This window comes from Mus musculus, chromosome 17, assembly GCF_000001635.26.
Source record: "Mus musculus strain C57BL/6J chromosome 17, GRCm38.p6 C57BL/6J".
Classification (NCBI taxonomy): Eukaryota; Metazoa; Chordata; class Mammalia; order Rodentia; family Muridae; genus Mus; species Mus musculus.
This window is the reverse complement of record NC_000083.6, coordinates 66,933,871-66,959,085: the sequence shown is the minus strand read 5'-3', so window position 1 is coordinate 66,959,085 and position 25,215 is coordinate 66,933,871. Positions and strand designations below refer to the sequence as shown.

Sequence of the window (25,215 nt, the reverse complement as noted above, 5' to 3'; positions counted from 1 at the left end):
TCAGCTGGATTATGTTGCAAACCAAGGTCAGCCAGTGGGCAGACTATTCTAAGTTCCTGTGGGAAGCTGCACGAGCAACCAAGGCAGGTGACTCCACCAAGGTCAATAAGGTCCATTGTGGCAAGCACTCAAGGTCTGTTCAGCTGGCCTCAAGGCTGGAAAAGGCCTGCTCAAGGCTGGGAAGGCCACAGTGACTCCCATGACAACAGTGGTTTTAGGCAGTCAGTCTCAGAGATGTTTGATTTCTGATAGCTTACCCATTTCCTTGGCAGAAGAACGAAAAGCTTGAGATTTCCTTTGGCATTGCTGAAATTCCTTTTTTTTTTAACCTATTATCCTTAGGTTTGGTCTTCTCACTGTGTCCTGGATTTCCTTGATGTCTTGAGTTAATATCTTCTTGCATTTTGCATTTTTTTCATTTTTTTATTAGATATTTTCTTCATTTACATTTCAAATGCTATCCCAAAAGTCCCCTATTACCCCCGCCACCCCCCGCCGCCCTGCTCCCCTACCCACCCACTTAAAGGCACTCACAAAGCAAAGGGAGGCATGCATTCTGTGAAAACTTGACCAGGAAACAGACAACACTGCTTAGCTTTATAATCCTGGGGCTTTGGGTAAACATCTATTTTCTTAGGTAAGGAACACTGAAATGAAGCTGACTAATGTATGTAGTACAAAATAGTCTCCCACTGAAATGAAGTTAGAGCTACCCTGCTTGTTTAAGCTGATCTCCGAGGCAATCAGTCACCTTATTAGTGAGGTCACTGCAAACCTTGGGAGAGCCCTTTAGCACAGGGCTCCTGGAGACTTGTGGTTAACCAGGAAGAGGGTGCAGAGACACCTGCTAATACAGAAGAGATCTTGGGTTTCTTGAACGTCTCATAAATATTTGATAGTAGAGCATATGTGATGTTCCCTTTACGTTATAAAAGATCACTAATCTGGAAGAAACCTTGATGCTGTTCCAAAGTAACTTATTTATGGTATTGCCCTAACATTTGTAGCTTTAAAAGTTTGATTTCTAACGCTCACAATTTAAATATAAAAAATTAGTTCATTTATAAGGAATATTCTTCCCACTTGCCACACTGTATTGCTTGGGACCATTTTTGTCTTGTCATTCATCCCTAAATTTCACGGGGAAAGCAGCCTGAGGGCCATTGTCAGAGGCAGACACCAGGAGGCAGGTGCACATGGGAGTTCAACGCAATCTTCAGACACAAGGCGGAGAGCCACCTTTCTGGCTCCTCCCAGGAGGCTTTGTCCAGGAGGGCTGAGCAGGAGGCCACGCTCTGAACTTCTGCTTCCATGGCTTACGAGTAGAAGGGGAAGGGTGTCTCCTAGCACTCTGACTTAGAATTTAAATATGCAGGATTGCTATTGCATGTTGCATTGCCTTCTTCCATCATGCTTAGGAATCATTAATACCCCAGAGTCCTATTTCCTTGTCACATCAGAGTCACAGTGCCACCGTCCAGCCTCGACTCTGACTTAAGTCATCAAGCCTGATTTGGCCACAGAATTGAGATCTATGTATTTGGAATGGAAGCATCCAGCTCACAGAATTGTTTTAAATGCCTGGCGAACCATGGCCGTCATTTCATAAACTTACACGTCTATTTTCCTAACAAATTGTCATTCTCCCGCATTCGCCATGGCAGTCACACTTAAGAAAAATAAAAATTGAAATTATCAATGAGCCGTGGCTGTGGCAAAGCAGAGCCTTCTAGCTTATTCTTTCTTTATCCAATCCTGAGGCACATAGTAAGTGTTCAGTAATGCTTATGTGTTTGTCTTAGTACCCCCATTGCAAAATCAAGCTTGATCTTTCTCTATATATTTTTACTCATATTACCCAAAATACATATATTTCTTGTGTGTCATTCACATTTCTATGATATATGAGCTCTACCTTATTAACTCTTTCCTCGTGTGTTTTTTTTTTTCTTCTTTTTAAAAAATAGATCCCATGCGTGGCCCGAGAAAACTAGAAGTTGTGGAGGTCAAATCTCGACAAATCACCATCCGCTGGGAGCCGTTTGGATACAATGTAACTCGTTGCCACAGTTATAATCTCACAGTGCACTATGGTTACCAGGTCGGAGGGCAGGAGCAGGTGCGAGAAGAAGTGAGCTGGGATACAGATAACTCCCACCCTCAGCACACCATCACCAACCTGTCCCCGTACACCAACGTCAGCGTGAAGCTTATTCTGATGAACCCGGAGGGCCGCAAGGAAAGCCAAGAACTCACGGTGCAGACGGATGAAGACCGTGAGTGCTTTTCAATGCTCTGTCTCGGTGAAATGTGTTCTTTTCCAAACGACTTGGGTTTCTTTGGACTCTGAGAGCTACGTGGTGTTGAGAACAGGCAGAAGGACCACTCGGTGAAGCAGTACTAATATGTCTGCACACCCAACACTGGCATACTGATTAGAAAAGAAAGGACAGAAATGGAAACATGGATTGCTTTAATGTAATTCAGTTTCTCACAATGTTGTGCATATGCAATTCATCCTGACCATTGCCATTCCCAAACCCCACCCACGTCATCCCTGTCAACCCTCTCTCTTTCCTCTTCTCTCCCTTACGTTTATGTTGATTCATTTTATTATTTGGACCACTTACATTAACCAAGGCTATCTGTATACCTCATGTTTAGCGATATCTACCAGAGACTGGTGGGCTCAGCTCTGGACACACAGCTAAGGGCAACAATCTCCTCTCCCAGAACCTTTCATGGCTCATAGTTAAGAGGTACAGTGCAGAACCCCTACACGCTCTTCCGCTTTGACTGATTATTGATAGAGTTGATCTTTGTGTGGGGCTGGTACAGACAACTACAATTGTGTGGTTATAGGAAAAGGCAATCGTCACAGTGGTTGTATGAGTCTACAGATGCTACTGTGTAGCCCTATACCCTATCCTCCAGCTCACCTATTCCTGACCCTCTTCTGGGATGTTCCCCAAGCCTTAGAGGTGGTGCTGTAGGTTTTTATTTAGGTCTAGGCCCACAGCCAGTCCTTATATTTTGCTTTTTATTAGTTATGTGGCACTTTTCTATAGGGCAAGTCTATAGTATTCTAAGTAGTTCTTGACATTTTTTTATTATTCCGTTGGATTGAGCAATGCTTGTTTGGATCGAGCAATGCTTGTTTGAGGTGTTAGGTCAGTTCCACAAACTGTTTATTCGAACACTTTTCCACAGCATTCCTTTCTCATTCTTCCACTAAAACCTCAGTACAGACTCAGAGTAGAGTCCCACCCATGTGAGCCTGAGATTGCACGGCTGTGGCTCACCCAGACGATCTCTCTGACTGCTGACGCTTGCATCCCTCCCATCCCTTCTCTGTAGAGTTCCTTGAACTGCAGATAGAGCTGCTATGAATCTCTTGTCTATATGTGGTAACGTATCTTGATATGTTATCATATTATGTGTGTGTAATTATACAAACTAGTTTTAAGAATAAACCGTGTTTTTCATCTGTAACAATATGCACGACCTGGAGTAGACTGATAAACATGCAAAACCACAAAATCAGTCCTTACACAAAATGAGAAAGTATTACTGATAAACACGCTACTACCATTTCAACCAACACTATTGCAGATCCAACAGGAGATGAAATGTAGCCATTTCATCAGACCAGATAAGACCAGAGGGATTAAAAAACTCACCCAACTCCTTGGAGTCTCAAAGTGAGAAGTGATATAAGTTGGGAATTCTTTGGAATCCTGTCAAAGTGTCAGGATCGCTAATTTTGGATCTTTGTTTAAATTATCTTACTAGTCTCAGGAATTAAGCCTTGTGGTATTTGCAAATAAAAACGTATTGTTTCATAGCTCAGCAGCATTCAGCTAATTAGAAAAGAACTATTATTGCAAATTGCATTTTCTCAATAACTAGCCAAACAAAAAACTACTTCAAAGAAGATGGGTAGAAGAAAGACAAATAGAATAATTGTCAAACAATACCAAGTCTGAAGAGAGAAGCAACAGCTCACTGTGACTTTGGTTTATCAAACATCATTTTGTTCTGGAATCACATGTTCCTGAGATGTGTATTTTGGTCAGGGAGTGTATGGAAATTATATTTTGATCACCATTAGCAGTATCAGTGGACAGCACAGATGTTATGGCTACTTCCATAAAATCCTGACTCCTAGAACTTCTGAAAGCAAATCTTCAGCCTAAGTTCACCTGATGTCTTATTGCCTCCAGTCATTCTTCTGGATAAAATAAATAAGCAACTATTTCTCCTATTCTAAGATTTATAATTTTTGAGGAATCCACTTAAGCATTCTTTTTATTATGTTATGTAATTTATTTATTTTGTATTTATCTCTGTGTCTGTATGTGTGTGGGCTCACGTGCGCCAGGGTGTCTGTGTGGATTTCAGATGAAAACTGGCAGGACTTAGTCCAATGTTCCACTATATAAGTCCCTAGTATGGTGCTCAGGCTGTGGGCTTGGCAGCAGGTCCCTTCATCCACAGAGCCATCCCAACTGCCCCATTGAAAGTCCTCTTTCCACAGTACCTTCTGTTACCATGTCTCTTCTAAGACATTATAAAGGTCTGCTCGTTCTTCAAGCTGTCCTTCAAGCCAACATAATTTGAATAAATCCCATTCAGTTTTAGGTTGATTCTTCTATTTCCCCTCTTTATTCCTGAACCTACATAAATATTTTCAGATACAAATGATCATGAAATAAAACATCCAGTCATGTAAGCTGTGCCAACACTATGAGAAAAGGTGTTGATGTCATGAGAAACCCTTTGGAGGAAACACAAAGATGAGGGAGGAGAGATAGCATTTCCTCAGGCATGGCCCGCTGTGGCTTCCGGTTGTGATAAGGGGTCTAAGCCTGAAGTCTAGAGTGCAGGCTTCTGTGGGCTCACCAGTGCCCTTGCTTTGGAACATCATGTGTTACTTTGTTTCAACACAAAGTCCTGTTGATTTCTTCAGCCTGAGATGAAAGCGTGTATTCATTTTATATGTTGCTCAGATGCTATACCTTAGAAATGGACTTAAATCGTTTTAGAAGCGAGGCAAGTGAAGTCCAAGTAGGGGGCTGAATCTTTTCTAACCTGCATATTTAATTATTGGAGAGTCTTGAATAGCATTCACCCCCAACCCACATGCACTCGTAAAGCACTCTCCGATTAAATGCTTGGTGTCATTTAGATTAAATACAAAGGCTCTCATTCTACCTATGAGTGTGCCCTCAAATAAAAATGAGTTTAAAATGTGAAATCCTTCACTTTATTTTGAAATTCCAGGCATCTATCCAGTTGGAGACAGAGATTTGCTAACAATTAAAAGACTATTCATATCCTCAAACAACCTAAAGTGTCTCTCCAGCCTCCATTTAAAAATCTTTATTGAAATGCTTATCCATTCATATGATGATGAACATTTGGCTATTTCCAGTTAGGAGCAATGCAGTCTTTTGAGCTGACCTGCTCTGAGTTATCTTGGTAGATATATTAGATGGATGGATGGATGGATGGATGGATGGATGGATGGATAGATGATAGATAGATAGATAGATAGATAGATAGATAGATAGATAGATAGAAGGAACAAATGAAGATAAATGATGAATAGATAATAGATTATACATAGATATATGATAGATATAGGTAATAGATTATATATACATATATGTATGGATGATAGATGGATAGACAGATAGATGATAGATAGGTAGGTAGATAGACAGATAGATAGATGACAGATAGTGGATAAAAGATTAAATCATTTCACAAGGACTGTGTAGTTAAAATAGCTTTGGATTTTGTACAGAAATACAAATGTATCTATAGGCTATTAAGATCTATAACCTCTATGAATAGCTAAGACCTCCTTGGGTTCCTCTCATTCACCTGTCACCATCCTCTCTAGTCCCAGGAGCTGTCCCCACTGAATCCATCCAAGGCAGTGCCTTTGAAGAGAAGATATTTCTTCAGTGGAGAGAGCCGACACAAACATATGGGGTCATCACTTTATATGAGGTAACTTACATATTTGTTGGTAATTTACTGTTTTAAGTATAATATCTTGTGACAACATGAGCTTTCTGTTATTTTAAAAACGCAATTTCATGTTTTCTTGGCAAGTTTACGACTTTCTATAGTCACAATAGTTGTTCTAGAAACAGGAGACTAAAAGTAAATAGTTTCAACTATGCATAATTTCAAGATACATATTTAAAATAAGTTGGATCATTGTGTGTTGTGTGTTATATATTAAGACAGCATAACACTTTTAAAGTCACTGTTATTGAAAGTAATAAATATTTTGAAATATACATTGATGAGGAAGCGATCACTGAGTCATACTCTTTCCTAGCTACCTAGTGCTTTTTTCCCCCCCACTGATTAAAGAGTGTGGATTATCCAATTAGGAAAGTCAATAAAAAATTGTCTCCACAATAACCATAGAATAATCATTTTTGGTTCCTTTATATCAACGTATATTTCTTAGACTTCATTGACACCATTTTGTCTGCTGAAACAAATCAAACAGTTGAGTGACAGTAGCAAAAAAAAAAAAAGAGAATTTGATACACTGTTCAAGAACAAAATAACAGCAATAACAGGGTGACAGCCATCTTCACATCATCCTGAGCATCGTTTCATTGTGTCTGTTGTCATAGAAACAGGCAGGTGCATTTTTTTAAAACTAGCATTTATTTGAATGCAAATTCAACAAAATTATATGTTGTAAAACTCGTAAAAATTATGGCCGATCTGCATATGGATCTGCCTGAATACCTCTCAGCAGTACTGACAGGAGTCTGAGCAGATGAGCTGTCAGAGATGTTCTTCAGCAGCCCTCTCTCTGACCCTCCAGAGTCAGCTGATGGTCCCTCACCAGTTCCAGAAAGTGGTGTTGAAATGCGAAAACAACAACAATAACCATCATCATCGTCATCATAGTAGAAAGAAAAGTGAAGAACAGTAAAAAGAAAGTCTTGCTTTTACTGGCTGTTTTATTGTAACAATATGAAGTTACAGAAATCCATGGCTCAGCTTCTATGGAGATGCTTTACAGTCAAGTCAAGCAAGGTCAATTTTATTTTCTTCCATGATGAAAATACTTCATATTTTGGGCCCTCTAATGGTGTTTGGGCATCGATTTTATAGAGTCTAATCTGAGAGAGAGAGAAGGAAAAAAAAGGAATTTTTACTGGACTAGCTACACATTGAAGTTTGTTTTAAGACCCAGGAAGTCTGTCTGTTTGTCCCCAAAGCCACAGGTTGCTCTCCAGAGAGACAGAAACTAATAGCAAGATTCTTTCTCTCTAATTCCAGCAGACATTTATCTTTGTGTGAGAAGTAACTTCAGCATGGAAACAACAGGGAAAATAACATTTACAACGAAGACCCCATTTATCTCTCTGACTTAGTGGCCAGGCTGTCCCAGTCAAACCCTGATCTAAATGCTGCTCCAGTGTGGATGTGCAGATATGCCATAAATCAAGGTTCTAGCAATCAAATATTTGCAAGTAGAGCAGGCTGGCTTATTTTCCTACAGATCCAAAGGGGAAATACCACATATTTGAATCGGGTCTAAATGACTAAATGTGTTTTCTAGGTATCAAATTTGTTTCTCCGGTTTCTAAGTATGAGGGTATGAGACAGAGAGTAGTCTGGTTCCTCAAAGAAGAGCTTAGGTGGCATCTGGGGGGGCGGGGGGGAAGGCGCTCTTCCTTTCCTGAGACCTCAGTGCTCACAAGTCATGGTTCACTTGCCTTACAAAACTGTGAACAGTCTCTCCTGCCAGAGCAGACAATCGATCCTGCCATGGAGTCACATTTGAGTATAGGTAAAGATTACCACGGTTGGTAATGCTTTCATAATGAATGTGTTCCCAGAGGGATGTTAACATACTTAGATGATTTGGGATAAGATAAAATAGACTGTCCGCTATAGATATAAACACATAAGCTGAGTTTTGATTCTTCTTGAGTTTTCCTTTGTCTCTTACAAAAAGTCTACTCAAGCATTGGTGCGTGAATATCACTAACAGCATCCTTTGTTTTTAGACCTTACAGCGGTACATATTCTCCCATTCCTCTGTCCTTATTCTAACTCTGCCCTCTTCTAGTTGGCCTTCTTTTCTGTTCCCCCCTTGCCAGTGTTCTGACCCAGACATTCTCAGACTTGTTTCTCAATTTTGCCATTTTGTTTGTCAATTATGTCCCCAAAATCCAGGTCAGGCAATTATGTCCATCCTCAACAGATATCCTGCCAAACCCGTGAAGTGGATGTTCGTTCAAAGGAGTCAACCACTGTTAGAACTAGACACAAGTCCAAAATTACGTAAGGCAGAAATCACACAGCAGTTCCAGTTATCTATTTAGAGGAATACAATTTAATGTTAGTGAAAGCACGGCTCATTCCAATTACACATACCCTGTGAGGTCACCAGCCTACATAATGCAAGTAAATACAAGGCACTTTCATGATTGATATGCAAAGCTAATCTCATGAGAACGCTCTAACAAAAATTCAGAGGACATTCTTGCATCACATCTCTCTGAGTATGGACGAAAGGCCCTGGAAGACACATGGGAAAGATAAGCAGGGTTTAAACTTCATACTGATGACAGACAGACATGGAACTATCTAGACATTCACAGCACATTTGGAGGGGTTATTTTTAATACTCCTGGCAGCAAATGGGCTGATGGCTGTGGTATACACAGACTTGATACAGACTAGTAAGTACAATTCAAGAACCCTTTGGGGAGATGAGTGAGGAGTGGGAGGAGGTGACTCTACCTCCCCTACGAGCTGAGCTTAACAAATTAGAGAAATTTAAACAAGAATAAATGTGCTGGATTTTGTATAATTGTATAATGTACAATTTCAACCAGTGGCATGAAGAAATATGGACATATATAGACTATTGCTGGGAAATATATGTTGCCTCTTTTGCAGGCAATTTGAGAGTACCCACAATAATTTAAACATTGGATATCAAACCTATTTCTAGAAGTCTGTCAGTGAGTAATACTGCCAAGTGCATAACATATAGACACTGCACCTCATCACTAATTTTACCTCTCAGCCACCTGTAGTGACCATGAATGCTGCATCTCTACAGGTCCACACTCACTATGTACAAGACATTGAAAGAACACAGAAACAAGCATACTGCTTATATTCTCCATCACCAACCATGGAAAGAAACAGTGCCAAACCCAGACACTTTAGCCTCATGCGCAGTGAGCCCAAACAAAAAGTTCCGTTCGACTCAAAGTGAAACAGAGTTGATGGAGTTGCCTGCCATTGGGGCCATTGTGTATTAAGAGCTGAAACAGCTCAAGATCACGAGTCTAGATAACTGACTACTCAGTCATCCTTGTCCGAGCTTGGTAACCTTGAAAGAGGAAGGAATGAGAGCCCAGGAGTCATGTAAGGGCGCCTAGCTTGCCACTCAGTGCTGCTCAGCAACTATAATGACGCTTTCAGAAAAAGTACAAAAGAAGTCACCAAGGTAAAGCAACCTTTCCATTGCTTCCTTTAAATGATTCTAGTAGGTGCCATAGAGATAGCGCAGCGGTTAGGAGCACTGCCTTCTCTGCCCGAGAACCTCAGTTCAGTTCCTAGCACCTCACAGCTCTCTGTAGCTCCCACCCTAGATCCGATGTCCTTTTCTGGACTCAGTGAGCAGAATATGTGGTCCAGGAACATACAATCTAACATTCATGCAATAGATGTGTAAAATGAAAATAATCAAATCTCGAAGAAAAAAACCCAACAAGGTAAATACGTTATCTCTGGAAGTTATTTATTATTTATTACTACTACTTTCTCTTGCGTTGTCCTCCCCAGAATTTAACAGCCACGTTCGTCCCCTCCAAGCTTTCTGAATTTTTCACATCACTCCACTTTTAACCATGGGCCTCTGCCCTCCCACAGCTCTTGTCCAACCCCCTTCTAGAGCATACTCCTGCCGTGCTTTTAGTATTTCCTTCAAATACCGCATTTCTCGCAGAGTACCTTGGCCCCTTTCACCCCTGAAATCAAATTTAATTATCCATTCCTTTGTGTTCACAGAGCAAATCGCCCAGACCCCAATTAAAGACCTATATTTTATGCTGGCTGCAATTACCATCATCTCGAGGCTCCCCCGAAGATTTCGGTCCCCCTAAAAGGCTATTCCATTTGGGCTCTCTGTGAAACTCGCAGTGTAGAATTGGAGACTTGAAGGAGAAAGCGAGGGGAGATAATTCTAGAGAATTCCAGGCACTTAAGTGCAATCAGAAATCATCCAATGCAAGCAAGGGCTTATTCCCTCTCACCAGTTTAACACCCTTCGTTCCTTACCCCTTCATTCAGGTGTCACTTTGCTTTTGTCCAGGGGCATCCCATTAAATTACTGGGACCCACCAGAGGGCAATCGGCATCCTTTAGAGTGGCCCCATTAAAACATTTTCTGCCCTCAGTCAGCAATGTAGAACTGGTATAAAAGCTTTTCCCCAACTTTTCTCCCGGGAGCCCATCACCCCCTCCTGCCCACCCCCCACATTGCATTTTCTTCTGTTGAGTGCTAATAGGTACTTAATAAGCACTTGTTGAATGACCAACTGAAAGTATGAAAGGCCCAAAGTAAGGATTAAGTTCTGCCTGAGCTTGACAGGATGCTGTGGGACCTTGAATTCTGCCGCTGAGGCCAACAGCCGCTCACTGCTTACAACCTCGGTGTCAGGAGGCAGTTAGAGAGTTGGCTGCCTGCCTCCTGGTCCTGGGGAGCAGTTTAATTTCTAACATTTAGACTCCTATAGGTCTAGGGGATGGGAGCTATGGACTTTCTGGCACAGATTTCATATATGTGCATAAGTCTTTAGGCATAGATAAGAGAATTCATAACTTTGAGGAAGGCATGAGTTTCTATCTCCTTTTATTTTGTAAGGAAAGAGAAGTGAAGTCCGTAATTTTTACCAAAGTATTAAAGGGTTGAAGCCAAAACAGGGCTACAAACCTCCAGTCTGAGTCAGTTTGGGGCCACCTGACGATCAGCCCCTGTGGTGTTGCGGCCATCAGAGAAGCCTTTGCTTCTCAGTGTGTGCCGGGGGGAGCTGGGACCCCACTTTGCCAGAGTGTGAATACTCGCATGCACTCGGGCACTCCCCAGTCGTCTTTCGCAGAAAATATACCAAAGGCCAAGTAGTTACAGATCACGATGGGACCACAAGCAAGAATCAGACATGACTCAGTTCCTCCAAAGGGTGGTATAGTTATTACAGGAATACTCCTCTGTCTCGAACATATTTAAGCCATGATTTCAGACTAAGCAGTAGGTTCACAGCATCCATGACTCATCGCCATGTACAACGTAGGAACCCAACTGCAGCAGCTTGACTTGGAGCACCGGACTTAGGAGAATTAACAAACAGGCAGATGCGTGACTCTGACGTGAGGCATGGATGGACCCATTTTTTACCTAATGTCACCTGAGTTCTCATCAAAATCTCCCTCCCCTGGGCCACTTCTCTCTCTGTTCCTGAATCTCCATTCCCAGCCCGGACTTCTCTCGGACCCTGTTTCTGTCATGTGTACCTGTCTACACAGACATTTCCAATGCCCACATCCTTCCTTAAATGTGCACTTACCATTCCATTCCTTCCAATCAGGAGGACGGTCTTTTGAACAGGACCCAAATGAAACCATGCCCGAGCCCTCTCCATACTGGCGACCTGTCTCTAGTGCCTGTCTAATTTTCCCATAACTTTTAGAATTTTTTTCCTTTTTGATGCCTCAACCCAAATGTACTTTTTAGCCTGTGAAACTATATTCTGTCAGACATAATGTACATGGTTCTAGCCACTGCATTCTACCACAGTTCCCTGTGGCTTTTCTATTGTCTTTATTAACCATTCAAATACCACCTGGCAACCACAAAGATTTGTTTGTGTGTTGTTGTTGTTGTTTTAACAAATCAAACTGTTTTATTTTTTTTACAGCAAAAATGTTCAAAGTTTGCTTGTTGGATATGTCCAAATCGTTTATCTTGATGTGCAGATTTAAGTACAAAGGGGCCCATGCCAACCCCCATAGCCTGAAGAGACCTCATAGGTCTTTCATGTTCATTCCTTGGGTCCAGAGAACTCCTGCTGCAGGACTTAATCTAGATTCTAACCCCAAATCCACTGCCTGACTGGTCCTTTATAGAGTTCAAAACTTCTCAGGTTTGCCAGCATCTCTTCCTTAGGCATTTAGAATGGCTGTGTGGACTTTCTCCCTGACAAAGCTTCTTATATTACCATTCCGTTTGTTTCTTCCATAGTGTTTCTAACTGATATATTTTATTTATTGTTGAATCCCTCAGTTCCACCACACCCAGTCCAGGTTCTTCACTTCGTAAAGTCAGTGTCTGGTCTTTCTGCTAGCCACAGCTCCTTCGTTCAGTCAACGTATAAACAGTATCAGCGGATGTGACTCTGTAGAGAGCTCAGTACTAAGGCAACTCAGTCCTGTTCTAGGCAGTCAAGCAAGAGCAGTGTCCATGGTACCGTGCAGAAGTGTCCCCTCCCAGAGCAGAGACTAGCATGATACATCGTTTGTGTATTCAGAAACACAGCAAGATTGTGGCTGTCCATAGGTCTGAGGCAAGAAGCAAAGGGTCTGAGCCTTTCCACATTTGCTGTGCTGATGTCCAGAGCCAAAGCAGTAGGGTGGACAAGAAGACTGAATTGCCCTCTATGTGCTGTAGCCATCCCTATAATTCCACTCACCATAACTGAGGGATTACAGCCGCCCTTTCCCCCCACCATCCTGCTCACCTCACAAGGCAGGAACAGCATTGAGACACTAAGCAGACCCCCAGAACACAGTGCTGGGGACACATTCGGAGGCACTCTGAAAATGGTTCAAGTTTATAAATTGTTGTACAGACCACCTCCCTGCCTGTGGTGGCACGATTGGCTCACAATTGTCCAATCCTGAGATGGGAACTGAGGTAGAAATGGCCGGGAGCAGATGAGACCTCAGGTGACTGTGAGCAAGCAGGACAGAACAGACTTTGGGGAGACAGGTTCAAGGAGACAGCTCATTTAGTGTGGAACAGGGAATGGTAGGAGCTTTTGGGGTGAGTATATATCACTGACCAGGGCCATGGTGCTGGGGACATATTATTTGCATGAGGAGGAAGTCCACTGCTGCTAGATCTGGCTGTATAAGGGGAAAAGAAGTCTAACTTGGCTACTGGGCCATGTGACCTCCTCTGGTAGGACAGTGGTACGGATGAGGTGGGGAGGTGGGTCCTATTCCTGCTAATCTTAGGACAAGATTTCAGGGGTTGGGCCATGATGCCTTAACCCCACTCTTGCCCCAGTTGGCTCTGGCTACACTGCCACATTCCACTCTGGAGGGTTCGGGATGGAGCGCTAATCCAGAAAGCAGGCACACAAAGGAGGCTCCACTACAGTCCTTGCTGGCCACTGGGAGTAGCTGGTTTCTTGTCTTCTCAACCTCCTCAGCCTCCAGAGGTTCAAGAGGCAGGTTACTAGCAGGTCTGCCTGACTCCCGTGACGCCATCTACTGCGGTGATTAATATACATGGCAAACATTCCCTTTCCAAGGCCCAGGTGATTCAATCTAAATATTCTTTCAGAGAGGTCTTCTTAATTATAATGACATGGTGTAAATATAAGGAAAAAAAAGAATGTCAATTATCACTCAGTATAATAACAGCGTTAGCGTTCTTGCACATAAATTACAAGTAGGCTTACTTATTTAGAAGCATGGAAAGTGCTCAGTTTTGCAATTTAAAACTTTTGAATATGCCACGTTTAAAAATTATGTCATTACAACCAGCAGAAGTTAGTAATCACCACTAAAGTGTGTGCTCTTGAGTAACTGATGAACTATCATATTGAAATCATTTTTTAAAATCGCTTGAAAAGGCAAAATTTAAAGGCACCTATGTTTCGTTTATTTTCAAACATTCCAGTCTCATCTCAAAAAAAAAAAAAAGAGAGAATGTCTATTCCATTTCCATGGTGAGAATCTTGAATATATCTAGAGTTACCCTCTCGGGGAGCGGGGTTAGGGGGTTGGGACAGCTGCTAGTTACTTGGAGCAATTTAAATCTCAATTTGATTTGATTAAAATTAAATGAAATGCGCACTTCCTAATCTCCATAGCCATATTTCACATTCTCAATGGTCCCATGTAGCATTTGGCCACTGTGTTGATTAATGGGGAATAGAAAATTTCCACCATGACAGACAGTTCTGCTGTTGGACAATATTCTGAAAAATGTCAATGGCTCTGACCCATAATAGCTGTCCATTTGCAGCCTCAAGACTTCCTGGCAGGCCTCTCGGATTTATTTTTGGAGCGGACACTGACAGCCACATGGGTGGAAACAGTTCAATGCGGCCTTGTTTGGGAAATACAAGTATCCTATTCATGGCCAAAGATTCGAGATGAGGCCTCTGTTCTTGTCAGTGTCTGTCACTCTAACCAATTAACAATTTTCCCTAAATCAGCTGTTAGGGCTCATTGAAATCAAACAATTTCACTGTATCAGGTTGTGGTAAACACATCCTTCACATTCTAACCTACTGGCTCTAAGTCCCTCCCTCTAGAAAGGTTACAACTCATAAGCTCATGCTGAGTCCCAATCCCTCCTCAGCGGACCAGAGCTTGGAAGCATCATCTAGCCATTGTGGGATAAAGATGTGATCTCCATCCATGCTCTCTGAGATCGTCATCGAGGTCTTATTCCTTTGCAGATCACCTACAAAGCAGTCAGTTCCTTTGACCCGGAAATAGATTTATCCAACCAAAGTGGGCGAGTTTCAAAACTGGGAAATGAAACCCATTTTCTGTTCTTTGGCCTGTATCCTGGAACGACGTACTCCTTCACCATCAGAGCCAGCACAGCGAAGGGGTTCGGACCTCCGGCAACAAACCAGTTCACCACAAAAATATCAGGTATCATACACTGATGAGTTATGCCTTGCATCAGAAGCGATGTTTCTGTGCCTTTTCAGTGCTAAGATAGAGATAAAATGCAAAAAAACAACACGGCGGTAAATTTTATTAGTACAACTCTGGGTACCTAAAACAGACTCATAGAATACAATAAATGCCGTGTGTATTTAGCGTCTGGGATATGGCCCTCTTGTATTTAGGCATGGCTAGTTTTACCAGTTCTCCTTGAAGGACTTCAGTACAATGCAGAAGGTTCCGGTGAGGTTCTCTCTGGTCACCAGAGAAGCAGGGCTGGAGCGACTCTGACATAAACCGCAAACTCAGCATTAAAGCCGCACATGCGCTCTACCAGGCCTCAGACTGCACCTCTGGTTGCTTTCCCTCCTACAAAGAGACAGCGTGCAGAGTGGTAGCAAACACCCATGTGCTCCAGCTTTTTGCAGATCCAATTATATCATCCCCCAAAATATATAGTTTGAAGAATAATTCCGGCATATCCGCCTGTGCAGAAAACGTCTGTGTTCCTCAGGAGGAAGTTAGCTTGCCATCTGGTATGGGATATTTAACCACAATAAACAGAATTCCATGAACGTTTTCTTATTTTTCTTTTCTCTTTCCCCTTTGGCTGAGAGTGGGGAAATATTTGGGTTTTTTGGATTGAGCTTTTTGTGGCGTGTTTTGTTAGTCATCCCTCTGTCGCTGTGATGAAAATACTTGATTTCCTTCTGTTTCAGCCAAACCTTTTATAAAACAGGAGATGAAGGGAAATAAATACAAATTTAAAAAAAAAAAACATGTTAAGTATTGCTGAACTAGCCCTCAGAGCTGGTGAGAAAAAAAAAAAGGGGGGGGGGGACTTGAAAGAGGAGAGCTTTTCTTTACGGTTCAAAGGGCTCGGACCATGGATGCCTGGCACCATCACTCTGGATCTGAGATGCTGTTGCTCGTCCTGGTGAGAAGCACATGATAGAACATAGCTATACACCTCTCTGTGACTGGAAAGACAGACAATACAGGAAAGATTCTGGGGCAAAATCCACCCTTGACATCCTTCCCCTGTCTGGCTCATCAGTCTGAAAGGCTGCCTTTCCTAATAGTCTCTTCCGGTACAAGCTCATCAGTCAGGAGGTCCTTTGGTAAGAGCCGCGGTCTCCTGAGCTGCTCAGGACTCCGAAGCACTGTATGCAAAGAACCAAGCGTCCAAGCTTCCTGGTGACATTTTTATATCCAAATGATAGCACGACATATCCATATCAAAACATAAAAATGTAGAGAGTTAGGAAAAGGGCTCACCAGCTCCAAGGACTAGTTCAGTAATATTCATCATGGGTTTTTTTTTTGTAATATTTATTTCCCTTCATCTCTGTGTTTATAAATGGTTTGTTTGAAAACAGAAGGAAATCAAGGTTCAATATTTTAAGTGCTCTAGGAGGTTTGGAGAGAAAAGGGTTTTTTTTTTTAAATTATAACTTAAGGAATATTTTTATACATCTTGAGGTTTTTATGTGCACAGACTTGACTTGAAATCTAATATATATCCCAGAACAGAGTTGGAAAATAAGTTTTACTTGGGAGGTTAAAAAAAAAAAAAGGCATAGGTGGGCAAACACTTGCATAGAATAGTTACTGGACAGAATAAGAATTCCGGAACACTGGGATACTTTGGCTCTGTGTCCTATGACCTTAAGTGAGTACATCACTAGTAATATGGTATTACCTATTGTGTTAAGTTTTCATGGTGACTTAAAGAGAGTATGTGTACCCATGAGCATTACTTCCAACAAAGTTTTTTTTTCCCAAAATACAGAGCATATTTCTGTGAGTATTAACATAAGGGAGATGTTCCATTAGAAAAATAATTAAACTTTCCCACATATTGTATAAAAATTCCAACGAGTATGAGCCTGGCCACCTCCAGTTCATAAAATTCTATCCAAAAGCAAAGAAACTTGACATTTCATTTGCTCTATACAAGCTCACCCAAAGTAATGATTTGACTTTTATGGAATTAAAACCACATTGCGAGGCTTGGCTCTCAGCTACTCAGGGAACCTTGGTTGGATTGCTTAATCCTAGAATTTCAGGGCCAGCCTTAGGAAACAGCAAGACCTCAGCTCAGGGAAGGGGAGAGAGGGAGGAGGTTAGGTTATAGTTCCTCATCTCTACTCTCTATTTTCATGCACCTAAGGGAAGGAGCTATGCTTGGATCCAGCACATCACGTAGTTGCATGTTGGAAAGTAGAGTCAACTCTTAATGGAATTAGAGTGGACTTTGAACATTTAGAAAAAAATTAATAGATGTGGCTGATAACTCACATTTGTTCCATAAAAGTTTTTTCCCCCAGGTAAGATATTTTGTGTGCTCACAGAAAGTGATCTCTAGCTGACCCATTAGACACCCCTGCCTGCAGGTGGTGGAGACTGGAGGCTCGTGCATCACAGCTCCATGCTGTGGAGAGTCTGTCTGAATCTCTCAGGAGGGGAGAGATTGCTGTAGTGCCTAGTTGCTATAGGCTAGGCTAAGACAGTGTTTCTAGAGGGAAAAAAATGCCAGAAATAACTAAAGAGGGCCCTTTGCTGGGAAATTATTGATAGCTGATGTGCATGTGTGTGTGTGTGTGTGTGTGTGAGAGAGAGAGAGAGAGAGAGAGAGAGAGAGAGAGAGAGAGGGAGAGAGAGAGAGGGAGAGAGAGAGAGAATGAATGAATGAATGAATGAATGAATATCATTCTTTTATTTCTTCATTTTAAACCTGTGGTCAGTGGTGGACTTCCTGTGCTCCAGTGGATGGGCCCACACCCATACACATATGGGCCCTAACCAGACTTGCTATTTAAAACAAAGAAGAAAGACAAAGACATGAGGTTGGGAAGGATTTGTTGAAGAGGGAACTAAGGACATGCCTGTGCTTCCTTGTATAAAAGCATGAAATCCTCAAGAATAAAGAAACAACTTTTAAAACAATTTCTGTTAGGAAGAGAACTGGTCCGTAGATTATTTTGCCTGTAGAACTGTCTCTTCGAGCTACCATAACAATGGGGGTTAGTCGCTCCTGTTGTAAGAGACTCCTAAGCTGAAGCCCCAGAGAGGATTCCTGTACCTCCAGCTCACACAGCCCAGGCTGGCCTCAAGTTCACCGTGCAGCTCGGGATGACCTTTGACTGGTCCTCTTGCCTCTGCCTCCCAAGTGCCATGATTCTGGGCCTGCGCCACTATGCCTAGTTTATACGATGCAAGGACTTGAACTCAGGGCTTAGTGTATGATATGCAAACACTCTACCTACTGAATTCCATCCCCAGATTTAACGTTACCTACACCCCCTGTGCTGAATAACATTATATGGAAGAGAAAGCCAAACCCAAGCTGTGCTCTTTCTCTGTTTCTCATGTGTTCCCCACTTCCCTGCTTTTGCCAAGAATCCATTGGGTGTGGTGGATTGATCACTACTGTATGCTCTCAGTGTCCTTTGTAAAATAAGTAAAATATCACGAAGAAAATCAGCACGAAATAATAAGTCTCCCATCTAATCCCTTTTCCCTAGCACCATCCATGCCAGCCTATGAATTTGAGACACCTTTGAATCAGACTGATAATACAGTGACTGTGATGCTGAAACCTGCACAAAGCAGAGGGGCTCCAGTCAGGTAAGGGGCAGTGGGAGGGGCCAGAGGGAGGGCGACCAGTGGGAGGAGCCAGTGGGAGGGCCAGAGGGAGGGACCAAGGGAGGGGCCAGAGAGAGGAGCAGAAAGGGAGGGGCAAAGGAAGGAACAACAGCAAAAGGGTCATACTGGCTCCAAAAACATGTTCACTAATTTCTCCAGAGTCTTTTTCTCGGTTTTCCAAGCTGCGTCCTCGTCAGGTCTCCTTAAAGGAACTGTCTGAGGAAGATGCAAGGACCACCATGGAAGGGGATGTAAATGCTGCATACTCCAACAAAAGAGGGTTGTTGTCCTTTTTCTTAACCAGGCATCTTGACTCTCAAATGATAACTGCTTTCTGCATGCAGTTCAGGTTCCCAGGAGTGGTGGACATTGCTTTCTGAGCTTTAAATCAACTGGTTTTTAAAACATATATTTATTCAATTTTTAAATTGACTAATTTCCCAAGTACATATTTAATGTATTAGTTTTGTTGTTGTTTTTTTTTTTAAGGAGAGAAAAATACTGGGAAAATCAACATGAAGTCTTTACTTGAAATTAAGTTTATTACCAACATCTAGGCCGAATTTCTCATTCCACTATGATTTCTGTTTAAAAGGAAATCACAAAGTAGGCAGGGCCTTCACAGTGAATGAGTTAGGAATGATTCCGAATATCCCGGGAGTGTGTCTGGCATAGGATCACCAGTCTCTGTAGGTATAACTTCCTCTTGTTTCAATGGGATTGGATATTTCACCTTTGCCTATCTGGACCGGTACCCTTGCATCCATCCCTTATTCTGAATAGCATCTCCATTCACAGTAAGACCGCGTGCAGTTTGTCTCCAGGCTCCTGTTTGGAGAATTTGATCTGATGAGCCTTTTAAATCCTGATGACATGTGACCATACTTCTCCTTCCTTTTTATGTGACAAATAGTTGAGTTTTGTTCTGTCTGATAAAACACACACACACACACACACACACACACACACACACCCACACACACACATCTTGGCTCATGCAGCCAAAGATCACAGGAGAATAGTATTAGGGTAGAATTGTGAAGATTTATGTTTGTTTGTTTGTTTAAAAAAAAGCTTGAAAATTCTTTAAAAACAACTGGTGTCCTGTTGAATTGTGTGTCACAGTCCCTCTTTGAGCCATTTATGCCAATTCATAGGGACAGTTATCTAAAACAATGAATATGGGCACACTCTGCTAGGCATTGATGCTGTTACCACTGGGGGAGGATGATCTGATGCTGTGTGGCACCCTGGGTTGATTTTTGTACATTGTGGAAGTCTGATCATTTGACGGGGCCCAAAGCAGCCATTTCCGGTTTCTGTCCAGGCCCATGTCTTCTTCCAGCCATTTTCCAGGCCCTGTGCAGGCTCTGTGTGTATGCCCTTACTAGCCAGGCTCTGTATGTGTGCCAGGCACATGGGCATGCCATTTCTCACAGCCGTGGGTCAGGCTCAGTGCACAAGCATATGTATTCTTTCTCACAGCCGTGGGTCAGGCTCAGTGCACAAGCATATGTATTCTTTCTCACAGCCGTGGGTCAGGCTCAGTGCACAAGCATATGTATTCTTTCTTACAGCCATGGGTCAGGATGTTTTCATTTGAAAAACCCCGAATTTCCATTAAATGAAAATGTACACCCTGATCACACAGCCCTGGAAGCATCACTTATTTTCTGGGCAAACTAACAGTTTTCCAGACTCAGCAATAATGAGCACAATATCATTTATTCTGTGAAGCTTTACAGTCAGAGTGTCAACGGTCACCAAGGTTCATGGCCACAAATGAAAGGAAGCAGATAGCTAAGGGTCCCTCCAAGTCAGCTATTGCTGTTCTCTCGTGTCCCACAAAATCCTTTTCTATTGCTGTTTTCCACCTGCAAACCTCTCACGCAGATTCCTACCCACACCGTCATATGGATCTTTCCAAATCTACATTTTCAATTTAATTCTCTTTGATCCTTCTACCTTTTTCTGTTCCATTTTCTATTATATTCTGCACTAAGTTCTTGTCTCACTGTGTATTTTTATGCATTTGTTATGCTTTTGGATATGTTGCAACCTCACTGGTTAATTCTAGATAAACTTATGCTTTCTATTTTATGTCTGTTAACAATCATGCACATGTACACTCACACATACACACACACACACACACACACACACAATTGAATGTTTGTCAGAGCCCAACACACAGCTTAGATTATCCCACAAGCCTTATATCTTCACAGAACTCATTTCCCTACCATATGAGAAAATTTGGGTTTTTAATCACCATACCCCTATCCACATTGGTCATGGAATCATCAAATTCAAAAGTGTTCTTTTTTGATTAACCTCATGTTGTTACTGAGTACCCACCCCTTGAATTTGCCAGAGCCGCTCTGTGTTCTGCATCCTTTCCAGTGTCTCCCATAGAAGGAGTGCCCTGAGATTAATGAAGGTGTCACCTCTCTTCCTTAGCAAGTTCTAATAACTGTGTCACCTGTCTTCCCCAGCGTTAGAAGCAGGATCAAGGGCAGTCCAAGTTGACTGGAAGGATGCTGTTCCCACATGGGCAGATTGTTTCTGCACACATCTGAGGGAGGAAATGATCATAGCCTCACCTGTCCAGGTTTTATTCTTCATTCTCTCATAACAGCAAATGTAATCTTCAAGAGACTCACTCTGTAGAACAACACAGTGGACTGATTATCCATTGAAAAAAAAAAGAAGGCCCATATATTTGCAAAGACTGCTTTGGGAGAAAATGTCTAAGGTTTCTTCCAAATGAATAGGGTTTGTTAGACTCTCAATTTTCTTTGATGTTTAGAGAAATAAGAACCCTGATTGAGAAATCATATGGACCTACAATATAAAGCCATTGTGCAGATTAAAATACTGAGCACATCTGGAAATTTGCAAAGCACACATAAAATCAAACTGCCACACACACAAAATCGCCTCCCAAGTGATAAAACAAAAGGCAGAATGAAAAGACGAAAGAGAGAGAACATCTGTTGGCTTTCCTGGGTTTTGAACAGTATTGTGCAGTCAAAAATATTATTGTCGTGTGATTTCCATTCTATGCATTGATTTGATTTTTTCTTTGATCTGTAGTCATCAAGTGTTGGAATTCATTTCTCTTCCATTCATGTACCTCACTGGGTGAGCTGGTGGCATATTGATCCTACCATCAACCCCAGCTTGTTTAAGACAGATTCCCGAAATTGCACACAGCTTTCCACGTAAATGACTGTTGTCTTTTTATTGACCAGCACATCAGCTCTGTCACATAAAATTATTTAAATCCAAAGATGGCTAAGAAGAACAAAAATCTCATTATTTCATCCAGTCAACTAGCACCCAGATGGAATTTAAATGTCTATATATGGATTCGGCTTTTTCCTCAACAAGACAGGAAAAGGCTTAATTTTCTTTTGCTCAGTTAGAATTGTCTCATTTCTGCCTTCTCTCCGTCATTCATTCTAGATAGATGAAATCCAACAGAGAAAACCCTCAGAATTTGTCAGAAAGGAAGCCAGTCAATAAAGGATGGGTTGTGTGCTAACAAGAGTGCTTTGCACTGTGTATGAGACTGTGTGCACATGTGTGTGCACGTGTGCATGCATGCATGTTCTGTGTGCTTGTGTGTGAGTGTGTGCATATGTATATGCATGTGTTTCATATTAAGGAAGAGTGAAGTTGAGGCACTGAAGGAATTCTATCTACTATCACAGAATATGTCACATTTTATGAAACCGGCTTGAAGCTGATACTATATGGAGAGTGTGGTTGTTTCTTTGTTTCTCTGACTTCTTGCCCGCGTGTCCCCAGCTAGTGATCAGACAGTGGTGTCTGGTATAGGGAATCTGCAAGCCTGGATCACCTCAGAGATGAGAGTCAAGGGCATGGAGAGTGCCAGTGAAAGGCAAAAGACAAACAGGCGCCTCACTTGAAGACACTTCCTTTGTTAGAAATGCCATTGGCATACAGGTGACTACAGCTAAAAACATGTAGGTTGTGAGGTATGAACATTATATTTCAAAAATAGCCTTAAGCGAAGAGTAGCCCATATGTTTGTCTCTCTCCCTGTGACTCCAAAAGAATTTTTCATTGCATCAGCACCATCTTGTTGATGCTTGTGAGTGTGCCAGCATCCAGGGGCTTCTTCGGAGGGTTGAGTGAGTTCAAAGTGTGTCCGTACTAACCGCTGCATCGTGTCTGCGCCTGCCATGTTTCCTCAAGACAACCCTAACAGGTCATTTGTTTCCATTCACAAAACTGGCCATGGCCCTCTAGCTTCCCTTCTGTCTCATTTTATTCAAACTGAGAATCATGAAATAGAATCTTACATGAAAATTGAACATCTGGCGATTGTGGCCATCAGCAAAAGTACAAATACAGTTTCTATAGTTCTCATTTCTATGGCGCACCTTAATATCCGATGGCATGGGGCTCTTCATGCATAAACAAGTTACTGGGCTTTGATCTCATAAGTATCAAATTCTCCTGACTCCATCTTGTACATAACAGCTCTTGAGAAAGGGCAGTTGACTCTCCTGTTGCTTCCCAGTTAGTAACTAGCCACGGCTACCATCTGCTGTGTTAATCTCAGCTATAAAGCTAAGTAAAGTTCTTACCTTTGCTAGACTGTAAGCTCCGCAATCAGGTGTGCCCAGGAAGAGCTCATGGGGCTGGCCAATATAACTCATGTTCTCACTCTTTACCATGATGCCAGCTTCTTAAAGACAGGAACGGGTGAATCCCAACCCATTGGGATGCCCCCTTCTAATTATGTTGATGTTTATTTCCCACATCCTACGTTTTTTGTCTTTTCATCTGCCTTGAGTTAAATCCTAGCTATGAGGAGCCAGTTAAATAGCACTGTGAAAACGTTTTAGTTGTTGTGATTGCCTGATGCAGAGTGCATCTCTGATAGTGTTTTCTTGCTGAGTCTGCCTGGTCGCCAGTCACACGCACCTGTGGCCACACCCTCTTGTGCACCTACTCTGTTTCGGAGACACTTGGTGTCTGCTGGAAGTTAGGTTCCTCGTGGCTTGGAAGATGTGTGTATTCATGTCACTGCCATGAACTGAGCTCAGGCTGAGTTGTAGTTTCAGCCCCCTGGGAAGGCTCTGTCTCAGCAGAGTCGGTTCATGAAAGGCGTGTAACCTTCCAGTCTGAAGGTTTTCCTTTGCTCCTCCGGGTGCATGTTCTCAGAATGACCAAAAGGCCATTCTCTCGTACAATCTCTCTTTTCAGGTGGCAGGGGTATCTGGTCTGATCATCATTCACTAGAGAGTGCAGTCAGGCACTGATGAGCCCTTCACTGCCCATCACCTCCCTCCATGAAGGTTAGGGAGTTTTCTGGTATCAAAGGTGACATTCTGGTTGCCTTTGCTGCCAGAGATCAAAGGTCATTTTTATGAATACTGTTTTTGAATGTCAATGTCAGACAGCCTTTTGAAAATTCATTTTGGAAATAGTTTGTTCAAGAATCCTTCACAAGAAACTTTAAAAATGGCAGAGAAGAGATAATAATAATAATAATAAATAATAATAATGTAACAACAATGATTAATACTAACAATAATAATGCAGATGTGTTAACAGCATTTATACAATATAACTTAAGTTACCTTTGCCTCCAACTCTTATTTAATCATGCCTTCATGCATAAAAATAAGCCACAAACATTTCCCTTTTTAAAATTTTTTTCTTGCACATAATCTTCCACATGGCTGGGGGGAGAGGGTCGTGTATTAGACTCAAGCTCCTGTCTCTTTGCTAGAGCCTTGCACTTACCTCAAGTCACCAGGACACATACTGTTTTGCACTGGCCTTTATAATATGAATGGATACAATCCGCATGCTAAATTAGGAGGAATTATGCAGACAGGAATTGTTCCTAGTTCACCTGTAAGGCTTCAAAGAGAAGAGAGAAGCCAGCCCAGAGCCTGGGTATGATGGCAGACCCTTTCCCCAACCTGTCCAAAGACATCTCTGCCTGTTAGTCACCTCAGGTAGAGTGGCTCTTATCTGAGTTTCATGCCCTACAGCATAGTCCTGCCTACACTGGCCCTGTGGGAACTGAGTAGGGAAACAGTGGTCACTTTGAGGGCCACCCCAGGTGAGTGTAGGTCTCTTAGAGCAAACCCCCTTCTTTAAACGTTTGGGACCAGGAAGGCTTTGAATTTCACGTTTGAGCAGGTTTAGAGCTATGTATTTAGACTACTGGTTGAGCACCCTTGAAATCCAAGACCCTCCAAAATGCACACCTTTTTGAAAAAATACTTTTAGATTAAGGATAGTCTCAACTTCACTTGGTTTATCGTCCACAATATTGTCTCTGTCCCTGTACATGGGGTTGGTTAAGAAGATGCCTGTTCACCATGGCAACTGACCTTGAATTATAATTTTTATAATCACATCTTGTTATGAACCCATAATGATTGAATTAAGATAAGCTTAGCTAGAGTAGGAGATGCAAAGGAAGATTTCTCTGTTGTTGAAAGCCCCAGAAGGCACTACGAAGGATGTTCCATCCAGGGCTCATGTACTCTGACTGTGGTGCCCGCTGTGCAGAGTAATGACAGGTGGCCTTTTATGGAGCTG

The 25,215-nt window shown here is 42.1% G+C and overlaps 1 protein-coding gene across 2 annotated transcripts in view; it reads left to right on the top strand.

Moving 5' to 3' along the window:
* Ptprm (protein tyrosine phosphatase, receptor type, M) overlaps positions 1-25,215 on the top strand; it is a 687,644-nt gene that overhangs the window by 395,406 nt on the left and 267,023 nt on the right. For both annotated transcript variants that reach the window (NM_001357625.1, NM_008984.2), the window contains exons 8-11: positions 1,968-2,276; positions 5,909-6,018; positions 14,757-14,958; positions 18,501-18,603. In NM_001357625.1, coding sequence (NP_001344554.1) covers positions 1,968-2,276; positions 5,909-6,018; positions 14,757-14,958; positions 18,501-18,603 — 724 coding nt within the window. The remainder of the gene's footprint in view (positions 1-1,967; positions 2,277-5,908; positions 6,019-14,756; positions 14,959-18,500; positions 18,604-25,215) is intronic.